The 16,823-nt window shown below is 46.7% G+C and overlaps 1 protein-coding gene across 4 annotated transcripts in view; it reads left to right on the top strand.

Moving 5' to 3' along the window:
• chn1 (chimerin 1) overlaps positions 1–14,095 on the top strand; it is a 55,278-nt gene extending 41,183 nt beyond the window's left edge. For all 4 annotated transcript variants that reach the window (XM_035411395.1, XM_035411394.1, XM_035411396.1 and 1 more), the window contains exons 8-14: positions 3,299–3,376; positions 5,912–5,996; positions 10,272–10,445; positions 10,875–10,952; positions 11,994–12,131; positions 12,857–12,962; positions 13,186–14,095. In XM_035411395.1, the coding sequence (XP_035267286.1) occupies positions 3,299–3,376; positions 5,912–5,996; positions 10,272–10,445; positions 10,875–10,952; positions 11,994–12,131; positions 12,857–12,962; positions 13,186–13,357 (831 nt within the window). In that variant the 3' untranslated portion in view covers positions 13,358–14,095. The remainder of the gene's footprint in view (positions 1–3,298; positions 3,377–5,911; positions 5,997–10,271; positions 10,446–10,874; positions 10,953–11,993; positions 12,132–12,856; positions 12,963–13,185) is intronic.
• The last annotated feature ends 2,728 nt before the right edge of the window (positions 14,096–16,823 follow it).

The following is a 16,823-nucleotide window of genomic DNA, read 5'->3' as shown; positions in this document are numbered from 1 at the left end:
TGTCAAGTAGAATATTGTATATAAATATTGTATATTGTTTTCTGGGTGTTTGCAATATTTCCAGATGGCAAAAAATACATATTTTATGTGTTCCTGCAAATTTGTTCTTTAATCTGACTGTGACTAACCGCACGATGGTAATGATCTTTATTATTTAAAATTATTTAAATCCACATCACCACCCTCATTAATATTTAAATCGAGGTTCAGGCTCATTGAAAGTCCCATGGCACTTCTCACAAACCACAGGGGTGTTCCCTGGTGCCATGGCCAAATCCCCAATCTGGCTCTGCCAATCTGGCCACAAATCATCCCCCAGATAGAATAGTAGTGCTTCTCCACTTTGGATGAGTGGCTTTTAAGGCACAAAATGGCTGTTGCATTTCACAGATTGGTGGCAGTTGAGGTTGGCGACCCTTTTTCACAGTGAAGTACTCTTGAGGACCTTTCTAATAGATTGAAGGCTCTGTATAAATCCAGTTGTCATTATTGTCACCATTATGCATGCGCCTGGTAGCGCCTGGTCCGTTTATATGGCACATGTAGCTCCTTTGGTTTCCATGTTTTGCTTCTCATAAATAATTAATTTAAATTTTCCAGTGCTGTCTGGAAGCACGCTTGTGGTAGACATTATGGCTTTGTGCAGACTGCAGAAGGTCTGCTTTTGTTGGTAGCTATTCAGAGATAACCCCATGCAGCTTCACTTACAGGAAGTCATGTGTGCTTCCTTGATGCTTAGACCATCGATTAGACCATTTTAATTCTGTGGGTAAAGAGAGAAGGGAAGAGACTTTTGTTGAATGTAGTGCTCTTAATGTGTTTGTGTAGCAGTGATCTCTGGCAGGAGGAGGGAGGAGAATGATTATCACACATTATTATATGTGCTTCCTGACAGCCAGAGTCTATCTATCTGTCACCCCTCATAGTTTTATTCATACATCTTTCATGATTAGTGCTGAAGCAATGGGGAAATGAAGGGAAATGTGCATTTTCAGTTTCCAAGTTATGAAGGAGTTGTATATTTGAATTGTTTTGGGGAAAATTGCAGCAAACGTTTTGCCGTAACAAATGACATCTGAACTTGTGCAGAAAGAAGCAGATGCATGAGGAGTAATTCTTATTCTCAGATGGACAAGACCATCAGAAAAGACTAATTAATTGAATCAACTGGTGTGTGTTTTTTTTCTTTTTTTTCTTTTTAAAACGCAACCAGGGAAACGTTTGACAAATGAGCAGATCCATCAATGTCAGTTGGCAGAAGGGCCGAGAGAGTGGCTGTGAGTTTGGAGGGGGCGGAGTCCTCATGACAGAGCTCCTCTGCTTTCGGGTGCTCGTCCTGAGGCACCGCGGGGTTCCCTGAGAGTGAGAGTGGAGCTCACTCCGGCCTCAGCTTCCAGGGTCCGTGTCCGGCTGTGAGCCGGAGGCTGGAGCCCCGCTCGGTTCAGCTTGGGGAGCGGGGCGACTGGGCGAGCTCCTCTCCGCTGGCCTCAATCAGCCTCTGAGGTGTGGGAGGGAAAGTGCTTCAGATGTGGAGCGTGGGCGTTAGTGAATCAGTCCCTCTGCAGCGTGACCGTCGCAGCGCACACAGTGTTCAGCAGCCCTGCTCCCTTTGTTTTACTGCAGCAGGGAGAACCCTGCCAAATGTGACGGGCTGCTTATTTTCATTTTCATAGATTAATCCAAATACTGTCCCAGAAATCACCTTTTTACATTTTTTTTTCTGGTTGAACAACAATATTTGTAGCCTTCTGAAGTTTTGAGTGTGCATCTGTGTGGAGCATTAGTGAAGGTAGTTTTTATAAAAACAGCTTGCATTTATTAGTTGTTTTTTTTTTTTTTTTTCATATAGCATTGCTCTAATTAGCATTCATTTACATATCCTTTTCATCTTTATTTATTTATTTTTACATTTAAATCAGAAGAATAAAGTTGAACCTGGGGAACAGTATATCTAACAGATTTTAATTGCATCCAGGGAGGACATATGGGCTTGTCTCTGGGTGTTTTAATGAGTGAAATCTGCTAGCCTTTTTTATGAAAAATTTGTTCTTTTGCATAATATCTCTCCAGTTACTTGACTGTTCTAGAGCCGTGTTTCTATTATAGAGTTTTTACATTCTAGGAAAAATGGTGTTCTGATGGGTGACATAAATTTAAACAAACATGAGTTTCAAATGGAATACTTTCTTCTTTTTGTTAATGTTATCTTTATTTTAGGGTACAGATAAAGTTGAAGTAGAATGATTTGAGTCAGTGAGCCCAGAAAACAACAGAATGTGAGCGGTGTTGTTTTTCCCAGCCAGTGCGGCGAGGCTCTCTTTGTGATCCTCTGGCAGTGTAAACATTCCCAGTCCTGATGGGTACGGAAGCCAGCCCTGCGTGGTGGTCGCTGAGAGCCACTCTGAACCTCAGTGATGATGCGTGACTCATTCATCACTCATTACCATCCCTTTCTTCTCTCCCTCCCTCCCCCCCTCCTCTTTCTCTGCTCCCACTCACTGGCCTGCCTGCTTGCTAGGGGGGGGGAAGGGAGTATTAGGGATAAGGCACAGTAAGCTCGGCTCTGATTGGTTAGCTGGCTCCATAATGTGACCCGTCTAATCCAGCGTGACTGCTGCTGGCCCCGCCCCCCTCCTCTTCCTTCTCTCCTCCGCTCTGGCGGTGTCCACACACAGTGCTGCCTGTGTTCCAGTATCAGCTCCGCACAGGAGAGGATTAACACAACAACCGCACTCAAATCTGCATATAGATGCGCAGAGAGGGCGCACACTGGGCTTTCACCCCTCTGTCTCCAATCTGCCGCTCCAGACTGCCACAGCCTCGCCTGCGCGAAGGGACTTTTTAAACGTCTGCGAAATTTCAAGCAAGTTTTCTGCTTTGTTTTGGGGATTTTTTTTTGTATTTTTTTGTATTTTTATTTCACTTCTCTCAGTTTCACCGTGTGCTCTTAGAGCGACGGGCATCTCTTTGGGACGGCATGGCAGAAGCAGCGCAGAGTCTGGTCTGGGACTGAGCACTGCAGGGCTTTAGGGTCGGCCCGCGCGTCCTCCGCACACCGCAGCTCTCTGCGTTTCTCCGTTTTCGCGCAGAGCCCCCCGGGGGGGTGCCGTGCTTTAGCGTCCCCATGCCGTCCAGGGAGTCGCGTGCGGGCAGGAAAGGGGACCAGTCCCTGGTCCACAAGCCCAAGCAGGACGGCGGGCAGCAGGACATCCTGGCGGCGGCGCTGGGGGTGAGGATGGGGCCGCAGAAGCCCCCCGCCACGCTCTGGCAACCGCTCAAACTGTTTGCTTATTCGCAGCTCACCTCGCTGGTGCGCCGAGCCACGCTGAAGGAGAACGACCGCACGCCCAAGTACGAGAAAGTGCACAACTTCAAGGTAAGGGTCCCCCGAACCCCCACGCACTGTGTATGCACTCACAGAATGTGTATGTACCCACTCGCTGTGTATGTACCCACAGAATGTGTATGTACCCACTCACTGTGTATGTACCCACTCACTGTGTGTGTACCCACTCACTGTGTATGTACCCACAGAATGTGTATGTACCCACTTACTGTGTGTGTACCCACAGAATGTGTATGTACCCACTTACTGTGTGTGTACCCACAGAATGTGTATGTACCCACAGAATGTGTATGTACCCACTCGCTGTTTGTGTACCCACAGAATGTGTATGTACCCACTCGCTGTTTGTGTACCCACAGAATGTGTATGTACCCACTCGCTGTGTGTGTACCCACTCACTGTGTATGTACCCACAGAATGTGTATGTACCCACAGAATGTGTATGTACCCACTTACTGTGTGTGTACCCACAGAATGTGTATGTACCCACTCGCTGTTTGTGTACCCACAGAATGTGTATGTACCCACTCGCTGTGTGTGTGTACCCACTCACTGTGCATGTACCCACAGAATGTGTATGTACCCACTCGCTGTGTATGTACCCACAGAATGTGTATGTACCCACTTACTGTGTGTGTACCCACAGAATGTGTATGTACCCACTCGCTGTTTGTGTACCCACAGAATGTGTATGTACCCACTCGCTGTTTGTGTACCCACAGAATGTGTATGTACCCACTCGCTGTGTATGTACCCACAGAATGTGTATGTACCCACTCGCTGTGTATGTACCCACTCACTGTGTGTGTACCCACTCGCTGTTTGTGTACCCACAGAATGTGTATGTACCCACTCGCTGTGTATGTACCCACTCGCTGTTTGTGTACCCACTCGCTGTGTGTGTACCCACTCGCTGTGAGTAGAGATGCATTTATTATCTGTTCACATGGGAGCTGATGCACTGAGAGTAACTGTGGTTGTGTAGGTCAGTTATTGTGTAGGAAGTTGAGATGTTTGTCTGCAGTGATGTCACAGGCTGGGGGTGGGTGCTTCTGTTCTGCGAGCCCTTTTCAAAAGAGGCAGATCTGTCGAGAGCCGTGTGGGGTGCCGCTGTTCTTTTCGGACAGCAGATGGGGGAGATTAGGCTACAGAATGGGGGACAGGGGGGCGGAGGTGACGCGGAGGAGGGTGCCCCTGTTTGTCTTCTGTCAGCTGAGCCACTGCCGCCCCATTTGGGAGACGGACGCGTGCCCTCTGAGGTCCCCACGCGATCCCCTCCGCTTCACGCAGTGCCTCAGCGTCCTGTCCTGCCTTTCTGCTTTCAGGCTCTCTGACCTGAATTGAGCATTTTCCTCTAAAAGACAGACGCCCCGCCTCAGCATTCTGGGGGACAGGAACCGCACTGCATTGTGCCTGCTGTTTACTGTGAAAGCGTTCAGGGCAGAAACAGCCTTGAGCTTGATGGCATTCCTTTATTTCCTCTTAAGGCAGTTATGAATAAGGATAAAGCTTAGTGTGGCCAGCAGCCCAGATTAGTGACTGCTTTGTTTTTGGGAAAATATATTCAAAAAATGTATCCAAAGACATTCGATTTTAAAGTTACCTTCCACTCAGTTGGCAGTAATTATTCCCTAATGTGGCCTACTGGACCGGACGGTACGTTAGCGGTGCGCTAAAGAAACTGCCTTCTTTTGGGGTTTGCCCAGGTCTTTTCGGCAGGGATGCTTTTCATTTCTAATCCTAATGGCGTCTCCTTTTTGTGGCATTATCTGCCTAATCCCCTCGTGCTGCGTTTGCTGAGAACTCCACTGGCAGCCCAGAGCCGCTCTCTGCGCTCGGAAGGGTTCAGTTAAACGGCTGAACTGCGGAGGATAAGTGGTTTGGCTGAGGAGTCTGCCGAAGTCGGCTTCCCTGTCCCTGGAGAGGGAGAGGGGGCACTCCTGATTGGCTGCGCTGTTACCTGGCGGAGTGAGGCTTCCTCTCTCTGTGGGAAGGCAGCTTTTCACGTTGCCTGAGCTGATTTCCATGACAACTCGCCCCCTCAGCTGGCAGCTCCCCCCGCTCCGCGTCGCCTGTTTTTCGCATGCCCTCCCTCGTTAATTGTTTGAGTAGATTAAACCTCCAGTCAGATTTGACTCTGCTCTGATTCCTCTTATCAGCGCAGGGATAATCCCAAACATTCGGCTCATTCCAGTCAGGCCTGAGTTTTTGCATGCTGGGAGTTCCTCTAAAAGATCCTCCTAATTATTTTTGTTTGTTTAATCCAGTGTTTTATTGGGTTTTACACGAGCTAAACACAAATGTTGAGCTGCTGCTGTATTTTTTTTAATTCTCTATTGTACTGACAATGATTCTGTTGAGCCTTGTGCGAGCACAGTGCCTAATGTTTATTAGTTACTACTGTTTTTATTATTTTTATATACAATCAAAAGACATTCTACAAAGTTAAAGGTATTGTACATTAGAGAGAAATGACTTCACAATATTCTGATGGAGTTGAGCTGTTAGTGTGTGTCTGAAGGGATGGGTGTGGGGCCCCAGTACTGACCCTGCTGTCTCCCACAGGTGCACACATTCCGCGGGCCTCACTGGTGTGAATACTGCGCCAACTTCATGTGGGGGCTGATTGCTCAGGGAGTCAAATGTGCAGGTAAATGTGTTTACTGTGACACATACAGGTACATGATTTACTTTGACACCTGCACGGACACCCATTTACTGTAACACCTGCAAATACACCCCTTTACTGACACCTGCAAGTATATCCCTTTACTGTAACACCTGCCGGTATACCCCTTTACTGACACCTGCAGGTGTATACCCCTTTATTGACACCTGCAGGTATACCCCTTTATTGACACCTGCAGGTACACAATTTACTATGACACCTGCAGGGACACCCATTTACTGTAACACCTGCAAATACACCCCTTTACTGACACCTGCAAGTATATCCCTTTACTGTAACACCTGCCGGTATACCCCTTTACTGTGATGTCTGTTGGTGTGATCATATGATATGTGAAGGTAAATGATTTTACTGTGAAGTACATCTTTTTCATAGCTTTATTTTGATATGTGAAGACACACTCCCTACGTTACAAGCTTCTGACACAAAGCTGGAAGTATTATGCAACTGTGCACCGTTAATGTGTTGAATGGAGATTAACCATGTGTTTCGTGAAGCCCATTTACAGTATATGCCCAGTATACATCGTTGCCCTAGTTTTTTATTTTTATTTCAGTTTAGGCCCAAATAACCATGTGTTGTAGGAAATCCCATAATCTAGCTATGGATCAGAGGAATTATGTAACCAGTGTGGAATCAGAACTCTTTATGGGAGCTTTGTGAGAAATCAGGGGTAGGTAATGCTACAATCGATGCCAAGTTTCTGACAGATTCTATTCAGTTAAACGTTACTAGCCATTTGGTGATCTGGTAGAAACGAAATTGATTATTTTTTTCGTGCTGTTGTTCTTCTTAAAACTTTGGTTGGGATATTCAGAGAGAAATGTAATGGGAAGTCATTGTCCCTTGCTGTCATTGGTGTGCATTACAGCTTGTGACTATCATATCAGAACGATACTGTAATTTAAAAAGACACCATGTGTCAAGCATGTTGAATATGAATTTCAGATATTTTCTGTACAACGCAGACTCTGGGGCTCTGTACAGATTACTGCTGTAATGCTGTGGGATGTGTGTACTTCATGCATTATTTATGGAACAAGAGTGTTGTGCACCTTTGTTTGTGGACGCAGGGTGATGAATCATTTATCTGTTGCTTTGGAAAGTGGCCGATGGGGCACTCATAGCCAAGCATGTTAGGGAGGGAGGATATGTTTAGACGCGCTTCCCTGGCTTCCTCAGCCTCTGACATGGATACCAGAAACTAGGGCAGCCATCTTATTTGATATGCATCTTATTTGTGTTTCCAAAATGTAACCCCCCCCCCCCCCCTCCCCCATTTGTGTGAGATGTTTATGTGGGGCGGTGCTGGGAAAGGAGGTCGTGCCAGCGCGCGTTTGTGAAGATGTGACTGCAGAAGGCCCCCAGCGGCCAGAGACGCAGAGCGTGAGCACGTGGGAGTATTAACATTCAGCAGCCCAAACCCGGCCCCGCCCCGGCCCCGCCCCGCCCCCTGGCCCCGCCCCGGCCCGCGCACCGCAGGTCATTCCAGGCACGTCCTCGGGCCGCCTTGCGACTGCCGCGGTCCCGCGGTCGCTAAATGAATCCATCAGCCAATCGATGGATGGAGTGCGTTTGGCTGACTGCGCAGCGTGCAGGTCGAGCGGCTCCGGAGCGCTGAAGGTTAGGCGAGGTGACGGAGCGAGAGCTCGCCGCATCCTGATGAACCGCGCGGTCCGCTGTGGGTCTCGCTTTCCCCACACAGTCCCCAGGACAAATGGGACGGTGGCTTGGGCTCGGTGCTCTGTCCCAGCCCTGAGAGTGGAGCTGAGGGCACAGCGAGCCGGCCTGCGTTCAGCCCCCTTGTGTGTAGAACCCCCAACCCCCCCGGGACTGAAGGTCACTGCTCACAGTGCAAAACACTGAGCTCTCGAGGTACACAACAGCATTGTATTAAAGGGAATATTGGATTTGGCACAATCGAGCTGTCAGAGCTGTCTCCAACACTTGAAAGAATAATGTATTTTGAGGTAATTACATTTCCCCATAGGTTAATATAAATAAAGGACTTGTGAGTTCCTCTGAAAATATAAAATTGCTAACTGTAGTGTGTGTAACATGGACATTTTTTTCATCTGATGTGATTCTTCATCGCATCGTGTATTTGTGCGCGCGTGTTCCGACTTTGGGGCCGTTCCCCCTTTAGCGCTAGGGGAACAGGCCGCGTGAGGCCTGCAGCAGTGTGCGGGTTGGGAGCAGAGCGGGGCGTGCTGGCCTGCGCTCATTGTTTTCACGGTGGGGAGGGGGGCTCCCCCTGCATCTGCCTGCTGGCTGCCGCGCTGAGTCTGCTCAAGGTGAACCCTGCTCTCTGAGGCCACAGTCCCCACCCCCCAAACACACTGCGCCCCGCTCATTCACATGCACACTAGCGTGGGGGCTGGGCATGGAGCCTGCTTCATCCTTATTTCCATATAAGTGCATTGATTAATAATCCATAGAGGGCAAAGGGCTCTGTAAAAATGAACATGTCTGCATTTTAAAAGCTTGGCACAGCAACAATCAGTATGGAAAACTTAGTTATTATAAATTAAAAATGGTTTATTTTATTGAAACTGCTGTTGCAAGGGAATACGTTATTGTTTTGATGTGTGCTTGTAATATCTGTGGCATTTAAAAATTATGGAAAAACAACTGAAAAAATATAAATGCATATTATGTCTCAAGAGTCACCATCTGGCATGGTGGTCATACTGATACTGGCTTCCAGACATGGGAACTGGGTAAATTCCCAGCCAGAAATATGCATTCTGCTCCAATGATTGATTCACTTTGTCAGCCCGACCTGAAAATTCTCTGGTTGATAGAATGGATAGAGTATAGCATACTACATTTTATCACACTGTACAATCAGCGCCTGTGTGCTTACAAACAGTTTTGAAAGGTTTCAAGACACGTTCCCCTTCCGCCCACTGAAGGAATGTGCGTACACACCCACGCTCACACATATGTCTGCGTGTGTTTACATGCACTGTGTGCCGTTCTCCTGCTGTGCAATGTTGATACAAACAGGCGTCATTAAAACTGCCGTGCACATTTGAATCTATGAGCACTTCCCAGCCCTGCTAGGTCTCACGGGTCGCTATTGTCTACAGCTTCCCACAAAGCGCATTATCCTGCCCATTCAGGGCACCTGCCTTCATGCCATTGGCCAATTAAACCAAACCACAGCGTGACACAGCTACGCAGTTTATCAGATTGAACTGGCCTGTCTCCACCCAGCCAATCACGTGGCATTTTATTCATGTAAAGGTGAATGTGATAGTTGGCTGGCGCATTGACTGTTTGTAATGAATCTCGTACAGACTGAAAGAGGGAAACGTTGGCTTCGATTCAAAGTGTGTCAAACATTACTTTCCTTGCAAGATTGCTCTACATTTGAGGTACAGTTTAATGAATTATTTGTTAAATGACTGGTAAATGAGTGTTTAAAATTGCCATTGGATTTACCTTTTTTAGTATACAATATACCTCACCCAAACAGTCTCAGGCAGTAGGCAGTGTGGTAGGCCCTGCCCTATTCTAAATGTCTGGTGTTTTAGCTCCAGCTCAGCCCATCCTTTGTTCTCTGCCCGCTGTGTTAATGTGAACTCCGCCCAGTGCTCGTCTGGCTGGACAAAACCGCATCCCTCCCTAAACAACCAGTCGTGTGACACGCTTCAGTGGCCACTGCTCGGAATGTGAGACTGTTTGTGGTAAAGGGCAAATGTAGATTTAGTTTTTCAGTGCCCACGTACTGCAGTTAAGCAGTGAATAATCAGGAGACAGAAGGGATGTTTGTGTAGTACTCTCCCCCCCGCCCCTCACTCCGAACTCTTCAAGGTGACGGCAGCAGCCCACCAGGAAGTGATGTCACTAGCCGTCAATGAGCACTGTAGTGAGCAATGCCACTCAGAGGGCGAGCATTGATCAAAGAGGCTCACAGTCTCCGCCACGTACAAAGAAGCAATCAATACGGCCATTAGCTCTCTCAGTGGACCTGAGGAAATGAGATCTCACTTCCAGACCAGCTGCAGTCATATCACTGATTTTTCCATGCATGTATTTTCATTTATTTATAATTTACTAGGTGTGTTAGACACTGTGACTTCTGAAACCCTTAACTGGGTGAGCAGAGTGTTAGCAGCTGTGAATGGACCAGTGCCCCCCTGCTTGGGATGGTGTTTGTCTGGGGGATTGCTTTGGAAATGGGATTGTGAGGATCCTGCTCAGGGTTTCCACCCTATCTCTCTCCTCCAGACTGCGGGCTCAACGTGCACAAGCAGTGCTCCAAGATGGTCCCCAACGACTGCAAGCCCGATCTGAAGCACGTAAAGAAGGTGTACAGCTGCGACCTGACCACCCTGGTGAAGGCCCACAACGCCAAGCGGCCCATGGTGGTGGACATGTGCATCCGGGAGATTGAGTCGAGAGGTGAGCCTGGACGCAGGCCGGACGCCGGGCGCCAGTCCGGGTCGTCCCCGTGCTGCTGTCGCAGAGAGCCGCCGCGCGCCCTGCGCCTCATCGATTCGCACGGAGGCTTTATTTCCCCCCACGCTCCTCGCGCAGACAGATTTAACGCCCTCAGAGGGAGTGATCTGTGTCCCCCTGGTGCAGCTGTAGGTGGAGGGGCTGTCTGCTGGGGGTGCTTTCGGGGGCCTTTACTCCACCTCGTGCTGCCGGCTGTACGTGTATATGAAGGCTACCACTCCTACACAAAGACTGCATTGTGTGTGTTTCAGGGTTTTACAGACTAAATATTAGTTGTGTTTTACATTTATTAAAAACTGAAATTAGACATTTGGCGTGTGTGGGCGGTCCCTGTCAGGGATAAGATTGATTTTGTGCTTGTGTCTCGCTCAGGTCTGAAGTCTGAGGGGCTGTACAGGATATCAGGATTCAGTGATTTAATTGAAGATGTCAAGCTGGCATTTGACAGAGGTATGTGTTCCTTTGACTTCCTGTTGATGGGCACTGCATGTGCCCCAAATATTGATGTGGAAAGCTGTGTGGTGTGTGCCTAAGAGCCATTTGCATATTTAACATCTTCACATCAATGTGTGATGAACATTACTATTTATGTAATGGACCGTTCATTTATTTGATATTAAGGAGAAGATTGTACATTAATTAGAGGATGAGTTCATGCATGTAAGAGGATTGCTTACCCTTAGAACCCTAACCCTAACCAAAACCAAGGAGAGTCACTGTCTGCTTGATCAGACTCATCCAGCATTAGCTCCACACAGCTGATCAGATCTCTTGTCTAAAGAGCCCCATGTTTTATGAGGGTCTTTCAGTTCACACACAAGGGGAAAAAGTTCAAAGCAATGCGCCTGTCCAGCGCTGTGTGTTTTGAGTGTGTGTGTGTGTGTGTGTGTGTGCGCGCGCGCATGTGTTTGTGTGTGTTTATGCATGTCTGTGCGTGTTTGTTGGTCTGTCTGTGTGTGTGTGTGTGCGTGTGTGTGTCTGTCTGTGTGTGTGCGTGTTTGTGTGGGTTTGTTTTAGTGTGGATTTGTTTTAGTTTGTGTGTGGGTTTGTTTTAGTGTGTGTATGTATGTGTGTGGGTTTGTTTTAGTGTGTGTTTGTGTGTGTGTGTTTGTTTTAGTGTTTGTGTGTGTTTTAGTGTGTGTGTGTGTGGGTTTGTTTTAATGTGTGTGTTTGTTTTAGTGTTTGTTTTAGTGTGTGTTTGTTTTAATGTGTGTGTTTGTTAGTGTTAGTGTGTGTGTGTGTGTGTGTGAGAGAGCAGGGGAAACCCCTCGCACAGTGACTAGCTGAGCAGAGCAGAGCCTTTTCTCTGGATGCTCCTGGTGCAGTGTCAGGCACCCTCACAGCGCTGTGCCATACAGCCATACAGATGCAGCCCTGCTGCAGAATTAGGCCAGGCTTCGCTCAGCTGGAGCTGGAGGGGGAGGGGGAGGGGCCTGCGTTATCGCTGCTGTCCTGCGCTGTGATGCTAACCTCTCCCTCGTCTCTTGTCAGATGGAGAGAAGGCAGACATCTCTGTAAATGCTTATGAAGACATCAATATCATCACTGGTGCACTTAAACTTTACTTCAGGGATTTGCCCATTCCTGTCATCACATACGATGCCTACCCCCGGTTCATCGAAGCAGCAAGTGAGTGAGCGAAACAAATGCGTCTTACCCTCCTGCAGGTGTGTGCGTGTGCTTGTGTATGTGCATCAGAGTGCTGTTTGGGGAAAAAGGAGCGTAGTAAAAACCATTAGTGACACGTATTTGGCGTGAGGACACTTTCGGTACGATTTGGATAACGCGATGCGTGAAAACGGTGTTCAGTGAACATTCGCCTCCCGCTCTGCATGAGAGACCACACGATGTGGAACAAAGGGGCCGCGTTGCGATTGGAGCTTCCGGCGTGATGCGTCATCGTCTTTAAAACACGTGGGCTGAGCTTGATGCCTTGACTGGTGTTCTGATGTGCCGCGAAGGGCGCGCTGTAGCCTCAGACGCCATGCTAGATCGATGGAGATCGATGGTTTTTTACTCACCGTCGTCACTCGTGTGCTTCCTCTGATTCTCTGTGGAGGACGCGAGGCTCTGATCTGAACATGGGAGGGAATGCTGATGTGTGTCTCTGTGGAAAGGACTGGGGGTGCTCACTAAGGCGAATAGAGTGAGCAGAGTGATGCAGAGAGGGAGGCCACGCCCCTCCTGAGGCTTTTCTGACATTGAAATTGGCGTTTGACAGGACAAGCCTCAGAGGGGTGTGGCCTTCCTCTCTCTGACTGTGGGGGGATAGAGGGGATGGGCGCTGCTTTTAATGGAGATAGGGAGGCCACGCCTCCTGAGGCTTGTCTGACAGGAGGCTCGCTGTGTTCCAGAGCTCACCGATCCTGACGAGCGCTTGGAGGCCCTGCACGAGGCGCTGAAGCTCCTGCCGCTGGCGCACTGCGAGACCCTGAGGTACCTCATGGCCCACTTAAAGAGGTGAGCTGCAGCCGCCGTCTCTGCTGGCGCGCGCGTCTGTGGGGGAGCCTCGGCTGACAAATGTTGGTGCTGAAATTGTGTCTTCCACATCCCGCCGTCCAGAACCCCCCCCCCACCCCCCCGCGGCATGGCCCCGCCAGGGAGGCTTTCAGCCGTCTCTCTCCACGTTATTCCCGTGCTCGCTGCTCTGCCCCAGCCTCACCCACGGCCTTCCTCTCCGCAGGGTGACCCAGAACGAGAAGGACAACCTGATGAACGCGGAGAATCTGGGGATAGTGTTCGGGCCCACGCTGATGCGCGCCCCGGACCTGGACGCCATGACGGCGCTCAACGACATCCGCTACCAGAGGCAGGTGGTTGAGTCGCTCATCAAAAATGAAGACATTCTCTTCTGAAAGGGATCCACTCGACAAAACGGTGAATGAAGGAATCACTTTTTCATATAATGCAGCTCGATATCGTTTCGTTGGTGCAAAGACTCCAATATGAAGGTCTTTTTTTTGTTTTGTTTTGTTTTTTTGATACCGCCCCATATTTCCTCTTCCTGTGGACCTTTACTGAATAACCTTGCCCCCTCCCCCCCTGTGATGGGTGTGGATTATGTACCTTGAACCCAGGTCTTGCATGTCTGCCTCCCCATTTTTGTCGGGGGTCATTAAAATGGAGATGGACCAAACATGGCCGAGCGTCTTTATTTTGGGATAGCCTTTTAGCAGTAACCCAGCATGTGTTTAAGGTTGTACAGCATTGTGACTATGCTCTTTTGTCCTGTGGATGTAGCTCATTGTTGCCAAATGGGCACGTTGTTTTTGTGAAACACTATGTACCTGGATGTGACATAGGATACAGTATTTTTTTTAATGCCTTTGTGATGATATATTTGACCAATTGTTTTTTTTTGTTTTTTTTATATATGCAGTACCATTTTCGGTTAATTTTGAAGCTTCTTTCTAACAGAATCCAAGAAACCAATGTACTCTCTTCATGCCTCTCTGAATGAACCCGGCCTTCAAAATTCCATTGTGTTAAATTTGCAATATTCAGTGTTTAGTTCATGGTTTGGTTGTAATATTTTTGTACTTGATTTGCGCATGAATATATTAATTTATTAAAACTTGCTTTCCAAAATCAAATGTCTCGTGTGTCACCTTGGTTGAGCACATTAGTCCAATCGTTGAGTGAAACTGCAGTATTGTGTTATTTCAGAAAGAAAGAAATTGGCTTTGACTGCTCAGTGCTCCTCTACATTGATTTGCACTTGAAGAATGACCTTGACAAATGAGGTTTGTGCATTCGTATTTGCATATTTGGAGTGACAGCGCAACCTTCATCCTACAGCCCCTCTAACGCTGTGTCAATCATTGTAATTGCGGCTGCCCTCACACTGATTCGCTCTCAGCCCTAATGCCCAAGGTACCCAAGGCAACCCTCATCTCCTGTCACTGCATTCTTAATTGCTGGCCACATAGAAAAAACAATGTCACTTTGATTCACACATTTTATTTTCAGCCCTTGCCACAAGCTAAATCTTTCCTGTGCAATGTCTGCACATTCCAATGCTGTAATTGTGCGTGCAGTACAAGCATTTAACTATGATAGCTGGGAAGAGCCGTGCCATGTTTATCTCTTAAGTAGCGTGGAATTGTATTTCTCTATTTTTAGATTTCTTGACGAGATTCTGGGAAACTAGGACATGGAGGGGCTTGGGGGTGTGCCTTCCTTTTGAAGTTTATGTCCTGGCACAGCAGACAACAGAATGGCAGTTTATGGGGAAATGTTTGCATCTGGTTTTTTGAAATTCACTATAAAATTCCATTCTGGGGCGACATAGCTCAGGAGGTAAGAGCAGTTGTCTGGCAGTCGGAGGGTTGCCGGTTCGATCCCCGGCCCTGGGTGTGTCGAAGTGTCCCTGAGCAAGACACCTAACCCCTAATTGCTCCCAACGAGCTGATTGGTACCTTGCATGGCAGCCTTTCACCATTGGTGTGTGAGTGTGTGTGAATGGCTGAATGAGAGGCATCAATTGTAAAGCGCTTTGGATAAAAGCACTAGGCCTATATAAATGCAGTCCATTTACAATTCGTTTAAATGCCCTTGTTCTTGTTGGTAACTGGAAACCACAACTTTTTGGTTTCATTATTAAGACCCATAAATCTGACGAGACCTGACCCTTAGCCCACTGAACAACGTCTGCGGTATTCTGTCTGTGTACAAAAAAGGCATTGTTGCCCTGTCTAGGTCATAGAGAATACATTAGAGCTGGAGGGGGTGGGAAGGACCAGGCACTTAAACCAAGGAAGAAACTGAAAACAGCCTCTTCTGCGCATGCTGAGGGAAAAAGATTTTGATGCCCATTGAAACCCATTGTAAAATCCACTTTGACAGGCTAATAAATGAGAGGCTTTTTTGTGTGTGTTTGCAGAAGGTTTGGGGAAATCTACAGTTCTGGGGCATTTTCATCATGATCAATCTTTCTTATTCAGAGTGCATTGTTTGTAAAATAACTCATTAACAAGGCAGCTTCCAAAATTGGATAGCTTTCTTGCTAGATAGACCATCAGCTTATTAAAGTGAATTAATTTGTGAAATGGCTAGTTTACAAGTTTTGTTACTTGCTTATATTAGCTAGCTAATTTGCAGCATACATTTTCAGAAACACAGCATTAAATCCCTTGCTATATTAAAATATTCAGTCAGTAGACTTTAACTGTGTAGTCTCAGCAATGAGTTAGTGCAGTCTCCTCTGAACCATATAGTCTAGCATGTTAGCTAAATGTAGTTATGCATTTCTGTGCCTAGGTTCTCAAAATACTTTATTTTGAGGAAGAAATTAAATATTTACGTTGTATATGTACAAAACATTTTTGGAATCTGCATATAAAAAAACATGGAGTATGCGTGGAGTACCAAAAGTCTATCTGCAATGTTTTACTTCACTTTCGGTCTCAGGATTTTGCGATTGGTTTCACTTGTCATTGTGGATACATATAGAAACATAAAGCAATGACAATTGATTTAATTTATCAGGTACTGTCTGTGTCCTCTCAGGTGAACTTGACCCTGTAAGCATTAAATGTGGCCTGAGATTGCTGCACTTACTAGAATGGGCATATGTATGGCTCCTGTTGTACTGTTGACAATAAATCATTGTGCAAATAAAAGCTGCCTCCCTCTAAAAACAATTTCTCCTCTAAAATATACCCTTATGACATATTTACAGTATACAATACAATATTTAACTATTTAACAGTTCTTAAAGAACCATGTTAGTTGCCTACCACTGTGCCAAAGCATCTACTAATGACATTAAGATTAATCTTAATAATTACAGTTTTTTTTTACACCATTGTCCTTCCTAAAATGCACTAATTATATTTCTAACATATAGGTGCAGAAACTTTTTTTGAATCGGTCAGAAACCATCATTACAAACCAAAATTATCTACACAATTTGGATATGTATGCAGAAATAAATTTTTATCATACAAGTCAAGGGCACCAAATAGACATCATGCTGCCCAGACCACTGCTGTGTTCATTGGCTACAGAGGCCTCATTGACACACATCAAATAAAATGTTTCTGAATTAATTGCGATGTGGCTGTTTTTCCACATGAAGCCAGTTTTTATCCTAAAAGGTAATTCTGTGATGCGTGATAAGTGACCTTTCAGTGCTCTAAGACTAGATTTCTTCTCTCGACAGAATGACCTATATTCACACATCCACAATATTATAAATGCTCCGATATTCTATGCGCTGCATTAAATCTTTTTAAATGTATATTAACTCCATCAAGAATTTTTCAGTTGTGTTTAGTGAGACCGTCTGTATAGGATGGTCTGTTCATCAATCGGGACTGT

The sequence above is a fragment of the Anguilla anguilla genome, chromosome 3 (assembly GCF_013347855.1).
Source record: "Anguilla anguilla isolate fAngAng1 chromosome 3, fAngAng1.pri, whole genome shotgun sequence".
Taxonomy (NCBI): Eukaryota; Metazoa; Chordata; class Actinopteri; order Anguilliformes; family Anguillidae; genus Anguilla; species Anguilla anguilla.
The sequence above is the reverse complement of the archived record's forward strand: the minus strand, read 5'-3'. Positions and strand labels throughout refer to the sequence as shown.